General features: G+C 39.4%; 1 protein-coding gene across 5 annotated transcripts; it reads left to right on the plus strand.

The window, feature by feature from the left end:
• Positions 1-208: 208 nt before the first annotated feature.
• LOC124252240 (zinc finger protein 501-like) lies at positions 209-24,492 on the plus strand. Of its 5 annotated transcripts, none has more exons than XM_046685533.1 (7): positions 434-568; positions 12,222-12,306; positions 12,925-13,051; positions 13,562-13,642; positions 14,146-14,231; positions 14,674-14,835; positions 23,668-24,492. In XM_046685533.1, the coding sequence occupies exons 2-7, from the start codon at positions 12,274-12,276 to the stop codon at positions 23,917-23,919; spliced, it is 741 nt and encodes a 246-aa protein (XP_046541489.1). In that variant the 5' UTR covers positions 434-568; positions 12,222-12,273; the 3' UTR covers positions 23,920-24,492. The 5 variants fall into 5 exon arrangements, with proteins under 5 accessions (XP_046541488.1, XP_046541489.1, XP_046541485.1 ...); XM_046685531.1 differs by lacking the exons at positions 434-568; positions 23,668-24,492 and adding exons at positions 605-671; positions 6,364-6,423 and having other exon boundaries at positions 14,674-16,118; XM_046685532.1 differs by lacking the exons at positions 434-568; positions 23,668-24,492 and adding an exon at positions 209-311 and having other exon boundaries at positions 14,674-16,118.
• The last annotated feature ends 253 nt before the right edge of the window (positions 24,493-24,745 follow it).

The raw sequence follows: 24,745 nt of genomic DNA on the forward strand, positions 1-24,745 counted from the left end.
TGCGTCCGCGGGGCCTGTTTCCACCCCCAGCCCCGTGCGGAGCGACCCCAGGGCCCATCGGTACCCACGAGGGGAGAACTACAATTGCTCTGCCGGAAATGGACGGACGTGATTGGCAGCCCGAGTCCTGGAGACCCGCCCCTTACGGCCTGCGGCAGGAAGCGGAAGTTGCGTCACCTCTTCGCGCCGTCCTTTTGTCCCGGGATTCCGCGCCTTGTGGAGCGGTCACGTCGGTCCTCGTGCGGTGGCCCTGTCCTTGGTGCGGCCCGTGAAGGGAGGGCCCTGGGCGCACGGAGGGCGTTAAAGGACAGGTGCGGCCCGGCACCCGAGGGGCTCCGTAGAGAGGCCGGGCCCTCCGCTCGTCTGCCCGGCCGCTGGGCGCCGCGCTGAGCCGGGGCGGGAAGGGTGCCGCGTGGGGCTTTGGCGTCCCCTGCGCTGCCGTAGTCAGCCTCCGAGTCACCTTCGAGACTTTTCCCCAGAAGGGGGAGAAGCAGCTCCGCTGTGCGAGTCCCGTTGCTCAGGCCCCGCGCCCTCCGGTTCTCAGGACCTGCGACCCCGCCGTGTGCCTGTGAGTCCGGGGGAAAGTGGGTCAGGGGCCTCTGCTGCTTTTCCTGTGCTGTGAGAATTTGGCCTTGTCCGGGCGCGTTCTTTGTTTTGAACATTACTTGAAGGTAAGATAGTTTCTTGGGTGTCAGGGGTGAGCATATTTGTGTATATGATTATAAGCGGATGTTGACCACAAGTCTTGCATCTAAAGAAAAGCCAGCATACTCAGCTTTGTCGTCATCTGAACTTCCTAGGCCCCTCCATCCCCACAGCTTTAAACAGGGGCCTCCAGAAGATATAGATGGAGATTTTGTGACACCAGTTCTAGAATAATTCGGTTTACCATTAACAGGATATGTGGACTGTGTGTTTTCCCCACATTTTTCTTTTGTAAAATCTTAAACCTACAGAAAATTTGAACATCCACTACGACGAGTGTTTCTTATAGTGGATTCATCCATTTTTAGCATTTTGCATGCTTGTCCTCGCCACAGATAAATACATTTGAAGCTCACTATTTGAGAGTAAGTTGAAAATAAATTGCAGACATACTTGACCTTTAAATACTGGGTAATCCATCTCCCAAAGATAAGATAATTTTCCAATCGGTTTTTTCGTTTTTTGTTATTGTTGAATTGTATGAGTTGCTTATATATCTTGGAAATTAACCGCTTGTCAGATATATGATTTGCAAATGTTTTCTCCTAGTTGATGGATTGTCTTTTCATTTTGTTTATGGTTTCCTTTGCTTGCAGAAGCTTTTTAATCTAATATAGTCCCATTTGTTTCTTTTTTCTTTTTTCCCTTGCCTGAGTCTATGGTGTTGGGAAAAGATGGTGCTAAGACTGATGTCAAAGAGTGTACTGCCTTTATTTTCTTCTAGGAGTTTTATGGTTTCAGTCTTACATTCAAGTCGTTAATCCATTTTGAGTTTATTTTTGTGTGTGGTGGAAGATAATGGTCTACTTTCATTCTTTTGCATGTGGCTGTCCACTTTTCCCAACACTGTTTATTGAAGAGACTTTCCTTTGTCCGTCTGTATGTTCTTGGCTCCTTTGTTGAAGATTAGCTGTCCATAGATGTGTGGTTTTATTTCTGGGCTTTCAGTTCTGTTCCATTGATCCGTGTGTCTGTTTTTGTGCCAGTACCATGCTGTTTTGAGTACTATAGCTTTGTAGTATTTTGAATTTGGGAATTGTTATGCCTCCATCTTTGTTCTTTTTTTCTCAGGATTACTTTGGCTATTCAAGATCTTTTGTTGCTCAATATAAATTTTAGTATTCTCTGTTCTATTTCTTTGAAGGATGTCATTGGGTTCTGATTGAGATTACATTGAATCTGTAGATTACATAGGTAATATGGACACTTTAACTATGTTTATTCTTCCAATCCATGAGCGTGGAATACCTTTCCATTTCTTTATGTCTTTTTCAATTTCTTTCAATAATGTCTTATAGTTTTTAGTGTATAGATTTTTCACCACCTTGGTTAAGTTTATTGTAGATATTTTATTCTTTTTGTTGCAATTGTAAACGGGATTGTATTCTTAATTTCTCTTGGTGTTACTCTGTTTTAGTATATAGAAATGCAACTGATTTTTGTTTGTTGATTTTGTATTGGGGAACTGTATTTTATTTAATAGTTTTTTGGTGGATTCTTTAGGGTTTTCTATATATAAAATCATGTCGTGTGTAAATAGTGGCAGTTTTACTTTTTCCTTTCCAGTTGGGATCCCTTTTATTTCTTTTCTTGCCTAATTGTTCTGGCCAAAACTTCCAGTACTTTGTTGAATAGGACTGGCAAGAGTAGGCATCCTTGTCCTGTTCCTGTTCTCAGAGGGATGGCTTTCAGTTTTTCACCATTAAGTATGATGTTGGCTGTGGGTTTGTCATATATGATCTTTATTATGTTGAGGTGCTTTCCTTCTATGCCCATTTTATTGAGAGTTTTTATGATAAATGGATGTTGGAGCTTGTCATATGCTTTCTCTGCATCTATTGAGATGATCGTGTGATTTTTTTTTTTTTTTTTTGAGGAAGATTAACCCTGAGCTAACTACTGCTAGTCCTCCTCTTTTTGCTGAGGAAGCCTGGCCCTGAGCTAACATCGTGCCCATCTTCCTCTACTTTATATGTAGGACGCCTACCACAGCATGGTGTGCCAGGCAGTGCCATGTCCGCACCCAGGATCTGAACTGGCGAACCCCGGGCAGCCGAGAAGCGGAATGTGCGAACTTAACCGCTGCGCCACCGGGCCGGCAGGATCATGTGATTTTTATTGCCCATTTTGTTAGTGTGGTGTATCACATTGATTGATTGTGAATGTTGAACCATCCCTGGGTCCATAGTATAAATCCCGCTTGGTTACGGTGTACAATCCTTTTAACACAGTGCTGTATTCAGTTTGCCAATATTTTCTGGAAGGTTTTTGCATCTGTGTTCCTAAGTGATATTGGTCTGCAATGTTCCTTCTTTCTGTTGTCCTTATTTGCGTTTGGTATCAGGGTAATGTTGGCCTCATAGAGTGAGTTAGGAAGCTTTCTGTCTTCAATTTTTTGGAATAGTTTGAGAAGGATGAGTGTTAAAACTTTTTCAGTGTTTGGTGGAATTCTCCAGAGAATCCATCTGGTCCTGGAGTTCTGTTTTTTGGGAGGTTTTTGATTGCTGTTTCTCTCTTTACTTGTGATTGGTCTATTCAGATTCTCTGTTTCTTCTTGATTCAGTTTTGGGAGGTTGTATGGGTCTGAGAATTTATCCATTTCTTCTAGGTTGTCCAGTTTTTTAGCATATAATTTTCATAGTATTGTCTTATAATCCTTTGTATGTTTTTGGTATTCATTGTAATTTCTCCTCTTTCGTTTTTCATTTCTTTTGAGTCTTCTCTCTCTTATTCTTAGGATGGCTAAAGATTTGTCAATTTTGTTTATCTTCTCAAAGAGCTAGCTGTTAGTTTCATTTATCCTTTATGCTGTTTTTGTTGTTCTTTATATTTCATTTATTTCTGCTGTAATTTGTTATTTTCCTCCTTCTGCTGACTTTGGGCCTTGTTTGCTCTTCGTTTTCTAGTTCTATTAGGTGTAGTTCAAGATTACTTATTTGAGATTTTTCGTGTTTGTTGAGGTAGGCTTGTATTGCTATAAATTTCTCTCTTAGTATAGCTTTTGCTGCATGCCATGAGAGTTGATATGTTGTGTTTTCATTTTCATTTTTCTCCAGGTATTTTTTATTTCTCCTTTGATTTCTTCATTGATCCAATGATTGTTCAGTAGCATGTTGTTTGATCTCCTTATATTTGTGACTTTCCCAGCTTTTTTCTTATCGTTGATTTCTAGTTTCCTGGCATTGCAGTTGGAAAAGATGCTTGTTTTGATTTCAATCTTCTTAAATTTATTGAGGCTCCATGTTTCTCGACATATGGTCTATCTTTGAGAATGTTCTGTGTGTGCTTGAGAAGAATATGTATTCTTCTGTTTTGGTGACAGGTTCTCTATATATCTACTAAGTCCATGTAGTCTGGTGTTTCATTTAAGGTCACTGATTCCTTGTTGACTTTCTGTCTGAATGATCTATCCCTTGATGTAAGATGGGTGTTGAGGTCCCCTACTAGTACTGTGTTGCTGTCAGTTTCTCCCTTTGGGTCTGTCAATAGTTACTTTATATACTTTGGTGTTCCTGTTAGGTGCATATGTATTAATAAGTGTTATGTCCTTTTGGTGTAATGGCTGTTTATCGTTATATTCTGCTCCTCTTTGTCTCTCACTGTCTTTTTTATCTTGAAATCTGCTTTGTTTCATATAAGTATGGCAACACCTGCTTTCTTTTGGTTGCCATTTGCTTGTAATATCATCTTCCGTCTCTTCACTCTGAGCCTATGTTTGTTTTTAGAGATGAGATGTGTTTCTTGGAGGTAGCATATTGTTTGGTCTTGTTTTTTAATCCATCTGGCCTCTCTGGGTCTCTTGAATGGAGAATTCAATCTATTTACATTTAGAGTGATTATTGACGTGTGAGTATGAGGGCTTGATTCTGCCATTTTATGTCTTGTGTTCCTGGTGTTCTATATTTCCTTTGTTTCTTTTCCCTTGTATTTCTGACTGCTGTTTCAGTTTGGTGGGCTTTTTTGTGATGGTTTCCTCAGTTTTCTCTTTATTTATGAATTGTGAACATGCTCTGATTTTTTTGTTTTGTGGTCACCATGAGGTTTGTATAAAAGATCTCATAGATGAGATAGTCTGTTTGCTGATAGTGTCTTATTTCCATTAGCATGAGCAGGTTCCAGCCCCTTCCTTTTCCCCATCTCTATTTTTGTTGTCACAAATTATTATTTTTTGTGTTGTGAGTTTGTGACTAAATTAAAGTGTTAATAGTTATTTTTGATGCTTGCGTTTTCTTTCATGTTATAATTGTTTGCTAACCTGTTTTGATAGCTGCAATTTTCTGACTTTGTCTATTTATTTTCTTGCTCAAAGCTTTGTAAACGTTTGCCTTTTTGTTATAGGTAGGAGGGCTTCCTTCATTGTTTCTTGTAAGAGAGGCTTAGTGGTGCTGAATTCCCTCAGCTTCTGTTTATCTGGGAAAGTTTGTATTTCTCCATTGTTTCTGAAGGATAGTTTTGCTGGTTGGAGTATTTTTGGCTGAAAGTTTTTGTCTTTCAGTATTTTTTTTTTTTTAAGATTTTATTTTTTTCCTTTTTCTCCCCAAAGGTCCCTGGTACATAGTTGCTTTTTTTTTTTTTTTTAAGCTGTGAATCCTTCTAGTTGTGGCATGTGGGACACCACCTCAGCATGGCCTGGTGAGGGGTGCCGTGTCCACGCCTGGGATCCGAACCAGCAAAATCCTGGGCCACCGAAGCGAAGCGTGCGAACTTAACCACTCAGCCATGGGGCTGGCCCCTGTCTTTCAGTATTTTGAATATATCATTTCTTTCTCTCCTAGCCTGTAAGGCTTCTACTGAGAAACCCACTGAAAGCCTGGTGGGGATTCCTTTGTAGGTTATTTTCTTCTATGCTGCCCTTAATATGTTTTCTTTGTCATTAAGTTTTGCCGGTTTTAATATCGTATGCCTTGGAGAAGGTCTGTTTGCATTGATGTAATTAGGAATTCTATGGGCTTCATGTACTTGTATGTCCACTTTCTTCCGCAGTTTCGGGAAGTTTCAGCTATTATTTCTTTGAAGAAGCTCTGTACTCCTTTTTCCCACACTTCTCCCCCTGGAATATCTGTAATCCTGATATTGCTTTCCCTAATTGAGTCTAATCTATCTTGAAGAACTTCTTCGCTTTTTTTTTTTTTTTAAGATTTTATTTTTTTCCTTTTTCTCCCCAAAGCCCCCCGGTACATAGTTGTATATTCCTTGTTGTGAGTCCTTCTAGTTGTGGCATGTGGGACGCTGCCTCAGCGTGGTTTGATGAGCAGTGCCATGTCCGTGCCCAGGATTCGAACCAACGAAACACTGGGCCGCCTGCAGCGGAGCGCAGGAACTTAACTACTCGGCCACGGGGCCAGCCCCTCTTCACTTTTTTTTTAATGTCTTGGTTTTCTCCTCTACCTGAAGCATTTCTATATTTCTGTCCTCTAGTTCGCTAATTCTAATCTCCGTGGCGTCAACTATATTTTTTCATGGAGTCTAGATTATTTTTTATCTCACTATTGTGTTCTTTATATCTAAAATTTCTGCTTTTTTTTTTTTGGAGCTTTAATATGGTGAAATATTCCTTCTGCTTGTTAGTTTTATTCCTGAGCTCGCTCAACTGTCTTTTTGAGTTTCCTTGTAGCTGAGTTTCTTAATGACAACTATTTTAATTTCTTTGTCATTTAGACTGTAAACTTCTCTGACTTAAGAATTGGTTTCTGGAGACTTGTCATTTTCCTTCTGCTCGTAAGTGTTACTGTTCCTCTTCGTGGTATTTGATGAGTTGATCCTTTGTCAGCACATTTGTGGTAGTATCAGGTCACAGATTCCCCCTGCCATCACTGGGGGGAGGAGAGCAGGAGCTGTGTTTTCTGATCCCACGCTGTCTGCTGGAAGTTTTGCTGGTAGGGCTGCTCTGTGTTTGCATGGGCTGGCTACAGTTGCTTTACAGTTTGCGCTCATGTGGGTGGGGCCTCTGGGACGGGCAGGCAGGTCATGCACCATAGGCAGGACTTCTCTGCTTGGTGGGCAGGTCACTCTTGTGTGGGTGGGGGGCCCCTGTGCTCGGCAGGTGACTGGTTGAGCTGCTGCACTAGGCTGGAGGGGCACTTATGCAGAGGCTTAGCCACTGCTCAGTGGGTCCCATGGACTGCTGTGGTCAGTGGTTGGAGCACCTTCTGAGCACATGGGGTACCTTTTTGCCTGTGTCTCACTCGGCAAGCAGACTGAGGAGCCACTGTTGGGCGAGGAGCATTCCCACAGGTGGGGCCACCATCATGCAGTGATTGTGATGGGTCTTGAGAATGAGCATTGCTTCCAAAGCATCTGCTCCTAGTGAGATTATCATAGAGTTGTCAAGTGAAAGAGGGATAGTCTCCTCCGAAAGCAAAGGGCAAGCTACTTTCTTCCCTGGTAAGGGAGGCTCAGAATTTCTTAGGGGTTCAAGATTGTGTGTTTCATCTGGGTCCAACTAGGCATTCCTGTTTGAAGTTTTCTCTGTCATTCTTTGATCAACATCCTCAATTTCACATTAACAGCCACATGAGGCTGAATTTAGTGATGGTCAAACAATTAAATTTTGAGCTTGATTTTCAGAAGTATCTTCCCCCTGTAACCAAAGGACCTGAGGTTGTTTTGTTTTTTTTTCTATTTTATTTTTTATTGAGGTTATGGTAGTTTACAACGTTGTGGAATTTCAGTTGTATATTATTATTTGTCAGTCATATTATAAGTGTACCACTTCACCCTTTCTGCCCACCCCCAGTCCCTTTTTCCCATGGTAACCACTAATCTGTTCTCTTTGTCCATGTTTGTTTATCTTCCACGTATGAGTGGAGTCATACAGAGATTGTCTTCTCTATTTGGCTTATTTCGCTTAACGTAATACCTTTAAGGTCCCTCCATGTTGTTGTGAATGGGACGATTTTATCCTTTTTTATGACTGAGTAGTATTCCATTGTATATATACACCATATCTTCTTTATCCAGTCATCAGTCGATGGGCTTTTAGGTTGCTTCCACGTCTTGGCTATTGTCAGTAATCCTGCAGTGAACATAGGGGTGCATGGGACTTTTGGAATTGCCGATTTCAAGTTCTTTGGATAGATACGCAGTAGTGGGATGGCTGGGTCATATGGTATTTCTATTTTTAATTTTTTGAGGAATCTCCGTACTCTTTTCCGTAGTGGCTGCATCAGTTTGCATTCCCACCAGCAGTGTGTGAGGGTTCCTTTTTCTCCGCAACCTCTCCAACATTTATTTAATTTTTGCTTTGGTTATTTTATCCATTCTAACAGTGGAAGGTGCTATCTTAGTGTAGTTTTGATGTGCATTTCCCTGATGATCAGTGATGTTGAGTGTCTTCTCATGTGCCTATTGGCTATCTGTATATCTTCTGTGGAGAAATGGCTGTTCATATCCCTGCCCATTTTTTGATCGGGTTGTTTGATGTTGTTGAGTGATGTGAGTTGTTTATCTATTATGGAGATTAACCCTTTGTCAGATATATGATTTGCGAATATTTTTTCCCAGTTGGTGGGTTATGTTTTTGTTTCGATCCTGTTTTCCCTTGCCTTGTAGAAGTTCTTTAGCCTGATGGAGTCCCATTTGTTTATTCTTTCTACTGTTTCCCTTGTCTGAGAAGACATGGTGTCCGAAAAAATCCTTTTAAGACTGATGTCAAAGAGTGTACTGCCTGTATTTTCTTCCAGAAGTCTTATGGTTTCACATCTTACCTTGAAGTCTTTGATCCATTTTGAGTGTATTTTTGTGAATGGTGTAAAAGAGTAGGACCTGACTTTTTAAGAGCTGTCATGAAATCTGTCTGGTCACAGACTTTGATTTGAGCTCCAAGATAGCAGATCTGAGCTGGCCGTTTTCTGGGCAAGTACTCTCAAAAAGAATCCATCCCTCATCACAATCACTATAATCATCAGTATTGCTGTCATTGTTAATTGTAGTGTTTGCTTGTTCTCCCAAGGCACGTCTTTCAGTTGGCACTGTATCACAATCAACCATAGGTCCTAGCTTGACCATTGTGACTCTGTGAATGTGTTTCCCATTGGCAAGGAGGTGAGCTCTTTGCTGAAGTTTAAAGGCTTGACTAAACCTATCCCCAAGTTTCGTCTTTGCTTCTTTGTCTCTAGGGACCACTGTTCTGTTCAATTCTGTATAAATCTATATGAAATCAAGAGATAGAAATGATACTTTAATTTAAACAGGAGTTTAATATAAAGATGTAAAGAGAATTCTTATGAATAACCTAGAGTTGATTAAGAGTCCCAAAAGAAGGCCGAACTTGTACAGTAGCCCTCTTCTACACACTTGACTTCACACCTTGTTGGAGATGGCATGGCAGCCCTTTTGATGGTGAAGAAATTTGCAAGATTGCAAGGGCATGAGCTAGTCAACAGTGGGCAAGCAGGAAGCAGCCGTCTGGAATGCAGACAAGCTATGACTGGTGGGTAGATGTGGAGAGTGAATTGAGTTTGCACTGCCTGTGCAAGAACTAGGGCACTAAGTATGCATATAAGGAGGCCGTGGGAATCAACTGGCTGGGGTTCCGATAAGCAGAGGAGAGTGGATGAGTGCTCAGAAGGACAGTGTTCCGCCCACCCTTAACATTCTTAAGGTAATTAAATACGTTTCTGAAAACTGAGATGTATATTGCGTTATGAACAGTTATTTAGCTGTAATGTAGGTACACTTGAAGAGTGGTGTGAGGAATCTGCATTGTCTGTTGACGACCAATCATTGGGTGCCTTCAGTGAGCCAGGCTCTGTGCCACTCCATGTAATGCAATCATTAGCACCCAAAACAACACCTTTCTGAAAGAAAGCTGACCTTAACGTCAGACAACATTGTTCACAGGTGTTACTACAGATACAGAGGTCACTAGGATAAAAGATTCTGTTTCTCCAAAAATATGAAAATTCAAATGTGTAACCACCAATAATATTGTTGCAAATATGTTAAGAATTTCCTGACAGAAGTGGAAGAATAGACAAGTCCACAATTTTAGTGGGAGATTTTAATATTTCACTCATATTGTTTTCACTAAGTAATAGAGGAACATCAATTAGGATATGCATTTGAAAGTAATGTGTAAACTGCCTAATATGTAAAATAGTGTATTTAGTAACTAGTAGATGGGAACCAGTAACTAGTAACAGAAAGTACTTGTCTGGGAGCAATGAGTAAGGAATGGATTGGAAGAGGCAAGAAAGCTCTCTAAGGAGATAAATATGCCCTGTATCTTGTTTAGACAGGTGATCACATGAGTAAATGAAATTGTCAAAACTCTTCCACTAAATACTTAAGGTCTCTGAATTTGATTGTACGTTAATTATATCTCAGTTACAAAATAGAAAAGTAAAACATTCGATGCAGACATCTCTACTAAACACATTCATGGGCTTTTTAAGTCCAAGGACCCCCAGTTTGAGAACCGTGGTTGTAAGTACAGTTGTACTATGAATCTGGACACATTTTTGTGACTGTGTGTGTTTGTGGGTTTTAGTCTTCTGAACTGTACGAGAAGGTCTGTGGGGTTGTGAGGGTGATACTGGTTCATAGATAATGAACCGTAGAACTTTCAGTGTTTGTCATCATTCAGATACCATTTTGTAGATCAGCATTTGGCCTCTTGGCGTGTGTTTGATTTATTGAAGGTTACTGAGTTTTAACAAAAAGAAGTTAACCTTGAAATACAGAATGTTGAAAGACAAACATGAAGAAAATTTGTGGAAGAAATGAATAAACGTAAAAGCAAATTTGGTGGAAAATGAAAAGACAATGTTGGGGAAAGTATGATGTAGCATTGTCTTTTTTTAAGGCAAGGGGATAGTGCAGACCTGTTTAAGTGTTTCCAATCAAGACCTGACGGGGCTTCCCAGTACTCGAATGCCTTCTGACTTCTTTTGTAAAAATTTTGATGTACGTTTTCTAAAGTTTTTGGATAAAATGTGGAAGAACCAGTGACTATTTCCCTTTTTTTCTTTTTTCTTGTCCATAAATCAAAATAATTTATGTGCTTTCCAAGTGTGTGAGTGTGTCAGTCAGAGAGACCATTTATTTTCTCCCTTTCTGGATTGTTTTCCCATGGCAGTTGTGAATTGACATATCAACTGTTATTGTCTACATTCTCCAATATGAATGTAGGATCTTTAATACCTAAGACGTTTTTCTTTATATGTTACTGCTCTCAACTGAGTGCCTAGCCCACGGACATAACTTGATTATTTACTGAAAGAGTAAAGGAATAAGCCAGTGATAAGAACTTAAAAGGAGGCTCATAGTTTCAAGCTTCTCCAGACGTCCATCAAGGGAAGCTCAAGGGTGTTGACTGAATAAAATATTGAGTTTTCTTCCTTCATATGCCTGGCAGGAGCCTACACCAGAGCTGTTCAATACAAATATAATGTGTAGATTGTGTATGTGATGAAAATGTTTTCAGTACCAGTGATAAAAATCTAAAAAGTCAGATTATTTCTAAGAATGTATTTTATTTTACCCCATATACACTAAAGTACTACTAAGCATGTATTCAGTATTTAAAAATTGAGATAGTTGGCATTATTTTCCTCATTCAAAGTGTTCAAAATTCACTGGACATTAGGTTTTTTATCAGATATATTTGATTTGTGTTTAGATTACACAAAATTTGAAGTTGAAAGAGTAGATTCCAGTATCCAAATTGTTCAAAATATAAAAGTGAGCTCCAAGCTTCTAGTGAGACATCAGGTAGATAACGGTCCTCGGTGAATAGCAATTGATCTTACTGGTGCTTGTTGTGAAGCATACGTCTTTAGTAGTTTTCAACTAGGTCATCTGCGTAGAAAGAGCTAAATTATCACATTGACTGATAATTAATACTTATTGATTAATGATTGATAGGAAGCAGGACTCCAGATAACCCCGTCTCCAGAGGGAGGGAGATGGCCCTATTCACTTATATTCATAAGCGACCCTGAAATAATCTTGGTTCAAGGAAAGGAGTGTTCAGGCAAATTTCACTAATCAGTCTTGCAGGATGGTGACCTCTGATTTGTCCCATGGTAATTCCTTGGTAATGCGCTTTTTCAGAGGCTGCTTTAAGTTCTCCCTGTATGATATAGAGTCCTTTGGTCTGGGCCTGGGCACTTGTGCTGTGGGTTCATCTAGGAGGAGCTGAAGTGGGCCAGAGAATGCTCTTCTCTGAGTCAGCTTCCTGGTATATATTCATCAGGTAGAGTTGCTGCATAAGCTGATTCATGAATTCTATTGCTTTGACAAGTAAGACTCAAAATTACTCAGGGCTTCGGGTTCCTTTTCTGTAAAATGAAACAATTACTCTTCTTGATGGGCACTACGACTCACAATCCCCTTTTGTGGCTTCACGTGAGACAGGACTACTCTTGTCATTTGGTGGCAGTAGGGTGGATTTTCTTGAGTGTGCAAGGCTATTTGGGAATTTCAAGCTGGAAAGGGATGATTTCTAGGCAGATGACTGTGGGAATTAGGGTCACCTGTGTGTCCTCATGGCTTCTTTCTTTCTTTCTTCCTAGGTCTTTCTAATGACCTTTCTGCCTTGCTGAGGAAAAGATAGAGCCAGAAAGGATGATGACTGACTGTTTGACAAATTGTTCTCAGGTGAGAACAGGTGTATATTCTACAGCATGGGATACTGCATCCACCAGACAGACACATTTCCTTCTAAGTGGATCTGTCTCCAGAACTTCTTAAAGAAATACAGGCCCTCAAGGATGGAGTTCCTGTTGAATTTCCTCACAAAGTGGTGCCTTATAACGGTGATGGCTTACTCTGAATAATCCGAGTATTTGGATTATTACTGCTGAACATTGACTCTGATGAGGGTGGCTGCATAATTGTTATATTGTTTGGTGCACTGACAGACGGTAAGGAAGATCAGAGTGTGCGTTTCTCCAAAGAATTTATTTATTCATCAGCATTTACAGATATCTACAGTTTTTTCAGGAGTGTCTTGCAAGAGGGAAATGAGAAGAGCTTTTAGTCTAGTTGTGGTGAGATAAGCTGGTGTGTTAGAGATTCTATTAAAACTGTAACTGGAGGAGATCAACTGTGAGTGAGTGTAGATAGAGAGAAGAGTCCTTAGGAGCATTGCACCCTGGGGGAGATGACGAGAGACCTTGAAACCCTCTGTTGCCATTGGGTCTGCCTTCTTCATTCCCCAGTGAACATTGATGGAGATGTTACTTTACTGAAGCCAGCTTGTGTGTGATGGTTTAGGATTCCATGACCTTTGACGATGTGGCTGTGGACTTCACCCAGGAGGAGTGGGCTTTACTGGACCTAACTCAGAGAAACCTATACAGAGATGTGATGCTAGAGAACTACAAGAACCTGACGACACTAGGTAAGGCTGCCATCACTCCTGTAACCTCCTATGGAACAAGTGAACGTTATGTACTTGCCATGGTCCAGGATAGGTGATGTCAAATTTGAACACAACGGGAAATAACAGATACATAGTCTATACACTGATGGGTTTTAATTCAGCATCCTTGCTCTAAAATACGGTTTTTAGGGCTAACAGCTTCACCATCACTCTGTTAGAAATGTACATTTTCAGACTCCACTTTGATGTACTGAATGAAACTCTGGCATCGGGGCCCAGTCATCTGTGACATGATTCTGATGGACACTAGAGTGACAACTACTAGTGTGGTGGTTTCTCCACGAGAAAGAAAATCTCTTTTTGGGACAGAAATAACTATCTTTGGGGCACAGAAAGAGGATGTTTACATTTTTATCTGATTGGTAATAATTTTAGTGTAATCAACAGAAAAATAGATCTTGATTTGTGGAAGTATTTGTCATCTTTTACAGGAGGCTTGTCCATTAATATCTCTTTCCTCATGGACAGGCTATCAGTTGTTGAAACCCAGTGTGATCTCCTGGCTGGAACAAGAAGAGTTGAGGACAGCGGAGGGAGGAGTCTTCCAAGGTGAGTGATTGTAAAGATCTTCTCTGGTCAATGAATGTTTCATTATGTTTTGAATTATAATGAAGAAACTTCTTAAGATGTAGTTTCTCTCAGAAGGCTGAGGTCATTCGTGTCTGATGCTTTACGACGTTTTCAACTTTGTATTCTGTACATTTACTCATAGTTTCCTATGATCTCACAAAATGACCTATTCTGTTTTTCCTTTCAAGTTTATTATTTTGATTTATGCTCTTAGTCTAGAGCTTGCTTAGTTTCCTTCCCTGAATAATATTCTCTTTTCCCATCATGTTTAATTACCATAGAATTGTTTTTCCATCAGTTACTCAGTTTTGCCTCCACATCCTTATCATTGTTAAATTGTTGACCTAGTGAAACTGCTCAAATCTGTCATGCTCTTTTCATCATGTTTAAATTGTAAATAATATAAAGGAATCTTAGTTTAATTCCTTTATCCTACCATTTCTTTTTGTAAATTTTATATTTGTTACTCTCTTTTACTTTAGAATCAGAAGTGCATCTTAAAACCAAAGACTTGGCAATTCCTCTGCAGGATATTTTAGGGGAAAAAACATCCAATAGGATAGAAATGGTAAGATGAGTAAGTTTGAACAAAGATATTTCTTATTTCCACATTTAGTAAAGATTGGAATTTCATTTGGTAGAAGATCCGCACAAATGAGATATTTGAGATTAGTGGCATTCACCCGAGAGAACAATGTCTAACTTGATCTAACTTGAACCTTATTACTTCACAATTCTCACAAGTTCTCATTCCCACATACATAACTAGGCATTGATTTTTTTAAACAATTCCGTGAAACTGTATAGGAATCTCTTAAGATCATAATAGATCACACATCATTTGACCAGGATTCCGTATTTCAATTTGAAAGAAATCAAGAGGGTGGGAAGTTGTACAAATGTAATGGAAATTGTACAAATCAAATCAGCATTGTCATAATGTTTCTGTTTTGAGATGGGCAAGATGAATTAATGATCTGAGAAATTGTTTAATCCACCTTCATCAACAGGAAAGAAGCCACATTGGATGGGAACTCTGTGAGTGTAAGGAACGTGGAAAAGACTTCAGTGGACAATCGTGTCTTAAGACACACAGGAGAACTCAAGATGGAAGAAACACTTATGAAGATAATCAATGTGGGGGAAGGGCCATCAGCCTTACTCCAGATATTGTATCCTGCAAAACTAGCATGGAACAGAAAGGGTTCAAATGCAGTGACAGTGGGAAAGCCTGTGTTAATCAGTCTTACTTTCAGGCACAACTAGCAAGTCACAATGAAAAAAAACTCTATGAAGGAAAGGAATGTGGAACAGCTTTTATTCACTCCAGAAGACTTGGCACTGAATGCTGGAAAGCCTGCAGTAGCCATTTAGTCTTAACTAGACATAACCAAATTCACACTGGTGAGAAACCCTATGAATGCACCGAATGTGGGAAAGCCTACATTAACAATTCAAGTTTAACTAGACACAAACAAACGCACACTGGAAGGAAACCCTATGAATGCACTGAATGCGGGAAAGCCTTCAGTAGCCCTTCAGCCTTAACTAGCCATAACCGAATGCACACTGGTGAGAAACCCTATAAATGCAACAAATGTGCGAAAGCCTACGTTTACAATTCAAGCTTAACTTTACACAAACGAATGCACACTGTAGGGAAAACCTATGAATGCACTGAATGTGAGAAAGCTTTCTATAGCCGTTCAGTCTTAGTTAGACATAACCGAATTCACACTGGTGAGAAACCCTATGAATGTGACAGATGTGGGAAAGCCTACATTTGCAATTCAAGCTTAACTAAACACAAACGAACGCACATTGGAGAGAAACCCTATGAATGCACTGAATGCGGGAAAACTTTCAATAGCCATTTAATCTTAACTAGCCATAACCAATTTCACACTGGTGAGAAATCCTATGAATGCAACGAATGTGGGAGAGCCTACCTTTATAAGGGAAGTTTAATTAAACACAGACGAATGCACACTGGAGGGAAACCCTACAAATGCACTAAATGCGGGGAACCCTTCAGTAGCCATTCAGCCTTAACTGACCATAGCCGAATTCACTTTGGTGAGAAACCCTATGAATGCAATGAATATGTCAAAGCTTCCAGTGGGCATTCAGGCTTAACTACACATAAATGAATTCACACTGGAGAGAAATCCTGTGAATTTGTGAAATGTGGAGAAGCCTTCAGTGTTTCCTTAAGCATAACTGGGCATGCAAGAGTTCATACTGGAGAGGAAACTTTAAATATGAATATAGGAAATTCTTTACTACTTTCTCATATCTAAGTACACATTTGAGACCTCACACTGGAGAGCAGCCATTTGAGTGTGATAAACATCATAAAGCATATATTTTTTTAACTTTTTATTAAGATTATGATAGTTTACAACCTTGTGAAATTTCAGTTGTACATTATTGTTAGTCATGTTGAAGGTGCACCTCTTCACCCTTTGTGCCCTCCTCCCACCCCCACTTTCCCCTGGTAACCACCAATCAGTTCTCTTTGTCTCTGTGTTTAACTTACCTATGAGTGGAGTCATACAGAGTTCGTCTCTCTCTGTCTGGCTTATTTCACTTAACATAGTACCTTCAGGGTCCATCCATGTTGTTGTGAATGGGACGATTATATCTTTTTTTATGGCTGAGTAGTATTCCATTGTGTATATATACCATATCTTTTTTATCCAGTCATCAGTTGATGGGCACTTAGGTTGCTTCCACGTCTTGGCTGTTGTAAATAATGCTGCAATGAACATAGGGGTGCATGGGACTTTTGGAATTGCTGACTTCAAGTTCTTTGGATAGATACCCAGTAGTGGGATGGCTGGGTCGTAAGGTATTTCTATTTTTAACTTTTTGAGGAATCTCCATGCTGTTTTCCATAGTGGCTGCACCAGTTTGCATTCCCACCAGCAGTGCATGAGGGTTCCTTTTTCTCCACAACCTCTCCAACATTTGTCACTTTTTGTTTTGGTTATTTTTGCCATTCTAACAGGTATAAGGTGATATCTTAGTGTAGTTTTGATTTGCATTTCCCTGATCATCAGTAATGATGAGCATCTTTTCATGTGTCTATTGTCCATCTTTATATCTTCTTTGGAGAAATGTCTGTTCATGTCCCCTGCCCATTTTTTGATTGGGTTGTTTGATTTTTTTGTTGTTGAGCTGTGTGAGTTCTTTATATATTATGGAGATTAACCCTTTGTCAGATAAATAACTTGTAAATATTTTTTCCCAACTAGTGGAGTTTTTTTTGTTTCAATCCTGTTTTCTCTTGCCTTGAAGAAGCTCTTTAGTCTGATGAAGTCCCATTTGTTTATTCTTTCTATTGTTTCCCTCGTCTGAGGAGTTATAGTGTCCGAAAAGATCCTTTTCATACTGATGTGAAAGAGTGTACTGCCTGTATTCTCTTTTAGAAGACTTATTGTTTCAGGCCTGATCTTTAGGTCTTTGATCCATTTTGAGTTTATTTTTGTGAATGGTGAAAAAGAATGGTCAATTTTCATTCTTTTACATGTGGCTGTCCAGTTTTCCCAGCACCATTTGTGGAAGATACTTTCTTTTCTCCATTGTGTGCCCTCAGCTCCTTTGTCAAAGATTAGCTGTCGGTAGATGTGTGGTTCTATTTCTGGGCTTTCAATTCTGTTCCATTGATCTGTGCACCTGTTTTTGTACCAGTACCATGCTGTTTTGATTACTGTAGCTTTGTAGTATGCTTTGAAGTCAGGGATTGTGATGCCTCCAGCTTTGTTCTTCTTTCTCAGGATTGCTTTAGCAATTTGGGGTCTTTTGTTGCCCCATATGAGTTTTAGGATTCTTTGTTCAATTTCTATAATGTCATTGGGATTCTGATTGGGATAGCGTTGAATCTGTAGATTGCTTTAAGTAGTATGGACATTTTAACTATGTTTATTCTTCCAGTCCATGTGCATGGAGTGTCTTTCCATCTCTTTATGTCGTCGTCAGTTTCTTTCGAGAAAGCCTTCTAGTTTTCCTTGTATATATAAAGCATATTTTTATTCCTCAACATTTTGCTTCCATATGTGAACTTACACTGGAGAGAAACCATATGAATGTAAGCACTGTGGGAAAGACTTCACTGTTTCCTCAGGACTTATTCAACATATAAGAACTGACAGTGGAGGGAAACCCTGTCAATGTAAGGAATGCAGGAAAGACTTCACTTGGTCCTCAGTGACTAGTAAACATGTATGAACTCAGAATGGAGAGAAGGCCTACGAACATGAGGAACGTGGAGAAGCCTAGAAGGGTCCATGTTTGTTTTGAATATATGAAAGAACTCACTCAATGTGGAAAACAATCAGAATTTGCTACAGCCCAGCATGTAAGAACTCAGACTGTAGCATTTAAATGTAAGAAACGTGTAGAGCTCCAGCACATAGGGTAGCTCTTTAGATTTACTTTGGACAAGTGCCATTCAACCCTAGCTATGTTCAGGAATGATATAGCTTTCATTCCTCTGATAGCAATGCTTGGCCAATGTAGTTTCTACACCTTCCAGGTTGCAGCCTGGCCAAAAGTGGGACTACCAGATTTAGTTACCTGTATTTTCTTGTCATTGTTGACCTGGTCTATACTTGTGAAGATAATGACCACTTGAATCAGTTCCCTACTCATAGAGTCCATCTACAGTGCCTCATGGCAGCCAGGGTGGGGCATATAATGTCTCTGTAAATTGTCTAAAAATTCTTTCGTCCTTCTCACAGCTGATCTTTTTGGATGAAAGGTCAGAATGCAAGTAAGGGAATAGTTTAGAAAAAGTGAGATTTTGCCTGCTGTTAGGACAGATCCTGGTTTCATACTTCTGTGGGAGAGTAAGCACCTTAGCACCTGAGAAGGACATTTAACCTTAGCCTGTGCAGGAAGAGGCTGAGGACAGAGGTGTGTTTGCAGTGAGGAACCATGAGAGATGAGGTCATCTCTCCCATTGAGATGAACAGCCCGCTTGCTTACTATTTGAAATAAACCAGGTTCCACAATCTCAGCATTACTCTTCTGTAACACAACCCAATGTGCAGACATCCATGTGGGCCCTTTGTGTCGCCTGTGAGACTTGGAGACAAAGGTAACCAGTACAAACATGCTGATGCTCATGCTGCTGACTATTCCATGAGTATATTAAATATTTTGTCTCTGACTTAAGGGCCTTGGTTCATCTGCCAATATTCAGTGAAATAGTGGCAAGATTACTAAATACCTTGGAAGAAGGAAATAAACTACAGGTCCAACAGTTTTGGTGATGAAAATGGTATGTTGATAGAAGGCTTTCTGGAAGAGGAGGAATGATGGTGTCTGGCTGGGTGTGGAGACATAACGGTATTTGCAATCTAGTCATGAAATCTATTCCCCCAGAGGTTTTCTCAAGTTGCCAGTGAGTTGAAGGGAATAAGGATCTTCGCTGTCCTACTTATTAATGAGGCCCGTCAATATTATATCAGCATGGTTTCCCTTAATTTCTTAATCTTACTGTACCCTTAATTCTTAAATGTCTCTTTTTATACATGCTTGGTGTGGAGTTTTGAAATATCTAAGTATTTGAAATACAATTTTTAAAAATCTTTTTTTATTGAAATTTGAACATTTAGTCATGTAATTACTAATAAATTGATTTGCATCTAGCATCTAAGTTTTTTCAGTACTTAACTCATTTTTCTTCCATCTCTGCTCTTATTTTTTCTCGTGTAAGTGATTTTACTGTTTATGATTGAAAGTTATGTGATCCACTAATTTTATCTTACTTGCTACTCTAAAATCCTTTAACATTTTTCATTTGTCTCTGAATTAACACCCTTTCTCTCCTACAGAGTGTCTTGGGACTTATGAATGCACTAATGCTTATTATTCAACTTGTGAGCAGCACACTAGCGGACCTAGAAATAAGTCTGTAGTCAGAGGAGCCTCTAAACAGGTCCAGATGCAAGAGGAACAGGTCCCCCTGAGAAGTGGGAGAGCTTCCCCTTCTTGTGAGAGGATGTGTGTGACAGGGACACGTACACCCGTGTGGAGAAGTGCTCCGTATCATCAAAGGCTGAACTGAAAGCACTGTCTTATAAGAATTGGCCACCTCCCACAACTAGAAGGACCTGTACAGGGGGCATTTGGGGAGATAAAGCAGAAAAAAAAAAAAAATGGGTGGGACATTGTACTTGAGATACTCAAAAAAAAAAAAAAAAAAAAAAAGAATTGGCCACCTCCTTAAGGGGACACACTGGTGGAGATTACGTGATTGCTCTGCTGTGGACAAAACAACAGGTATTATTGTTCTCCAGCTTTGCCTGGATCATACAGGCTTCACATTAGCCTTTTCTATCCCAGAAGGCTTTTCTCCACATAGTCTCCCTTAGCTGCAAGTGGTGCCGTCTATTGGCTTTCCCATTGTCATTGTTCTTTTGGGGACGACTGCATCTCTGGCCTTTTCTTCACTCAGCCCAGAATTGTCTTCCTATTTCTATCCCTCCTCGACTCTGCCACTTCCACGTAAATGGGGGCCTGTGGATCCCTGGGGAGAAGGACTCTTTGTTTAAGGAAGGTCGTCACTGAGCTAACATGACATCTGTGCCAGTCTTTGTGTTATTTGTATGTGGGATGCTGCCACAGCATGCATGGCTTGGTGAGCGATGTGTCGGTCCATGCCAGGGATCTGAAACTGAATCCCGGGCTGCCAAAGCATGTGAACTTCATCACTACACCACCACGCAGCCCCTGAAAACAGGGTTTTGAAGAGATATTTGTATACCCTTATTTGTAGCAACATTCACAATAGTTAAAATGTAGAAACAAATGAAGTGTCCATCAATGGACGAATGGCTAAGAAAAATGTGACATATACACACAAGGGAATATTATTCAGCCTTGAAGAGGCAGAAAATCCTGCAAAATGCTACAACACGAATGAAGGAGTACATTATGCTAAGTGAAATGAGCAAATCATAGGGAAACAAATACTGTTATGACTCTGCTTATATGAAGTACTTAAAGTAGTTAAAATCACAGATATACAAAGTAGTATAGTGGTTGACAGGAGTTGGGGAGGCAAAAGTGACCTGATGTTTGTTAAGTATAGAGTTTGAGTTTAACAAGATGGAAAGTGTTATGAAGATGGATGGTGGTGATGGTAGCAGAAGAATGTGCATGTACTTAGTGCCACTGAAACGTCTGCCTAAAAGTGGCTAAGATGGCAGATTTTATTACAGTGAAAACGGAGGGTGCAGAAAGACTGAGAAAGCAAAAACACAGTTATATAGGTATATAAATACATAACAGATATTAAAGAAATGGGAAACATGCCAGAGATGGTGCAGATTATTCAAGGCAGTCTTTGAAAGAAATAATTGAATAACTTTTTTTGTATTTTTTCAATTTTTTTAAAGTATGCTTTGTGTGAGGAAGATTGGCCCTGAGCTAATCTGTTGCCAGTCTTCCTCTTTTTTTTTTTCCCTCCAAACCCCAGTACATAGTTGTATATCCTAGCTGTAGGTCATTCTAGTTCTACGTTGCATGCCACGGATCTGAACCGGGGACCCCCAGGCTGCTCAAGTGGAGCACACAAATTTAACCACGTGGCTGCGGGACTGGCCCCCAGTGCCTGAATAATTTCAGCTAAGATAAATGCAAGAAAAAAATGAGAATGCAGAAAGAAATTATATTTGGAATGAAAAATGGTCCCAACCAGGATTTAATTATAAGGATTAAAGATTAAAAATTTAACCAAATACATCCATACTATGCATTTTAAAAATGGGCAAAATGCCTAGAAGTATATACACAGCCTGGTGAAGATGAAATTGGAAGGCTTAGCTGTCCTATAACCGTAGAAGGAATTCAGTCAATACTTAATATCATTTGAGGAGGAAAGTACCAAAAACAACTCTCTGAACAGTTACCCTACATCTAGATAATTTTACTAGTTCGGTGCACCCTACATCAAAGAAATGGATATGTCTTAGCTTATGGAAACAGTTTAAAAGGTGAGAATACTTCCCATTGTCATATAGGAGGCTGACATAATCTACATCTAAATGCCACTCAGGGACAAAGTATGAGGAAAACAATTACATGTCAATGTTACTCAACCATATCATTAAAATGCTTGTATAAAATACGAGTAAACAGAATCCAACTAAGTATATATATATAAGAAAAAATGATCATCTATGTAGAAGTTGAGTTTATTCAGGAATACAAGCTTGGATTAATAGAAAACTAGTAGTTATAATGACCACTTTTTTAAATAGTCCTTTTATTCACCACTCATTTGAATATTTATTGGGTACTTATCATGGGCAGCTGCCGTTCCAGGTGCTTGGATTTTATCAGTGAACAAATGCAATCTCATGCTGCAGGGAAGGCATTTAATAAGTATGTAGGCGTTCAGCCCGCAAACTATGAAATATTAGGAAATTCTACAACCATATATAGAGTGGATACAGGAAAAAAAACTGGAAACAATCTTTTTGATTAAAAGGACTATTGAACGTACAAGGTGTAAATTTAGGGCATGTAACATGTTAATTTGATACACTATATGTGGTAATATGATCGCCATTGTAGCAGTAGTTAGCACCCCATCACATTAGATGATTGTCCTTTTTTTCTTTTATTGGCCGTGAGCTAACATCTGTTGCCAATCTTTTTCTCCCTCCTTCTCCCCAAAGTCTCCCAGTACATGGTTGTGTATTCTAGTTGTACATGCTCCTAGTTGTGCTCTGTGGGACGCCGCCTCAGCATGGCTTGATGAATGGTGCTAGGTCCGTGCCCAGGAACCAAACCGGCAAAACGCTGGGTTGCCAGATTGTGTGAACTTAACCACTCGGCCACAGAGCTGGCTCCAGATTGTCCTTTCTTAGTAGAGTAGTTATAGTTGTCTAGTCTCTTAGCAAATTTGATGGTCATAGTACAACATTGGTGGACATAATCTTGAATGTTAAGGTTTCGGAAAGCATATCCTATTAGAACTGGGAAGAATACAAGATTGCTGCTTTTGCTACTTCTAGTCAGTGTTGTATTGTAGGTCTCATTCAGACTCACAAAGCCAGAAAAAAAAATTATATATATGTGTCCTAAGGATTAAAGCCGAAAAATAAAAGTCATTATTTACAGACATGATTTCTTATGGTGAGAAAACTAAATATACTGTTATTTGAATTGACAAAAACATTTAGGAAGACTGCTAGTTACAAATTCAACTGCACTTTATGCATCAACAAAAATTAGAAAAATTCTAATATTAATACTGGTTACAATAACGAGGCAGTTATAAAACGCTGAAAAATAAGTAACAAAAATACACAATATTTTTAAAGAAGATTAGAATATATTGAATGTTTTTGAAGAGAAACACAAGGAAAGGCCTTCCTTATATATTAAAAGTCCAATGCATGAGATATTCTAATTCTTCCCTAAAATTATTTAGAGATTCACAAACTAAGAGTATACACTAAGAAAAGAAGAAATAGGCCTATTTTCATTAAAAAATCAGGCAATGATAGAATAACAGAATTGGACACCAGTTACCCAAAAATAACTGCAAAAAAACTTCTCAAAAGTGTCAGTATAATTCAGGCATTTTAAAAAAGATAATTCATTATGTCCAAATTGGGTTTTTCTGGAATTACAAGGTTGATTTAACATTGGAGAAATCAGTGCTCCATAGTTAAAAACAGACTAGTATATGCAATCTGATCAATGACAAGAAAGGCACCATAGAGGAAAAAGAAAAGATGATCTTTTCAATAAATAGCCCTAGAGAGGCATATCCATGCAAGAGAAATTATTAGACATAGTAACACCATATATAAAAATGTATTCCAGATGGATTAAGCACATCAATGTGAAAATCAAAGACAAGGTAGCAGAATGTATTTAAACCACAATGTAGAAGAAAATTTGTGCAGACATCAGTTAGGTTGGATAAGTCTGGCTTTGAAAAAATTAAGAATTCCTTTTCCTTAAGATACCACCACAAATAGAAAGACATCATCTTGACTTCCAGCGATTTTTCACATAAATACACCACTCTGTCATCCACTGTCAAGAGGGTGGGAGAAAATGTGTTCAGTTTACCTCATACAGCATTTAGCATTGCTGTTGCTAGGAGGCCCAGGAGCTGGATGAGGCCAACCTGCAGGATTGACCTCACCCAAAACTTGGGCTCAGTCAACTGTGAACAAGCTTCAGCAGGACTTGAAGTTTTATTGCAGATAACCAATGATGTCATCTAAGACCAGTCTGTTATACATTGCAGCACACAAAGGAGTTACGACTAACCACCTATCCAAGAGAATCATGTCACAACCCACTTTTCTCCAAATACAAATATAATACGAGTGTGCCCGGACCACTTCTGATCAGGACTTACCATTAAGATTGATTCAGTTTATTAAACTGTTGTAAGCCCCATTGGAAGTGACATTAAGCAGCGACAACGTCTATGGCCATACATGCTACCCAAGTGTCAAAAGTATACGAATTTTTTACCTCTAAGTTGGAACAAGGTTGTGATGGTTTGTGTGTCTCTATCCTAAGGCTGTTTTCAGGAACTTCCAGTGATGGCATCAAGCACGTTAGAATATCGGGATGTGCCGTACTCACATGCGGTTTTATATTTCATAGCGTATGGAGGGGATGAAAAACCTAGCAGCAAGTTGCATGCCAGGTGCAGCTCCTGCTGGACACAGGCAAACAATACGGTTGCCTTCTATCCCCATTTTATTCAGGATTTTTATCATGAATGGCTGTTGGATCTTGTCAAATGCTTTTTCTGCATCTATTGAGATGATCATGTGATTTTATTCTTTATTTTATTAATGTGGTGTATCACATTGATTGATTTGCAAATGTTGAACCATCCCTGCATCCCTGGAATAAATCCCGCTTCATCATGATGTATGATCTTTTCAATGTATTGTTGTATTCAATTTGCTAGTATTTTGTTGAGGATTTTTGCATCGATGTTCATTAGTGATACTGGCCTGTAATTTTCATTTTTTTGTGTTGCCCTTGTCTGGTTTTGGTATCAGGATAATGTTGGCTTCATAGAATGAGTTA

The sequence above is a fragment of the Equus quagga genome, chromosome 14 (genome assembly GCF_021613505.1).
Source record: "Equus quagga isolate Etosha38 chromosome 14, UCLA_HA_Equagga_1.0, whole genome shotgun sequence".
Classification (NCBI taxonomy): Eukaryota; Metazoa; Chordata; class Mammalia; order Perissodactyla; family Equidae; genus Equus; species Equus quagga.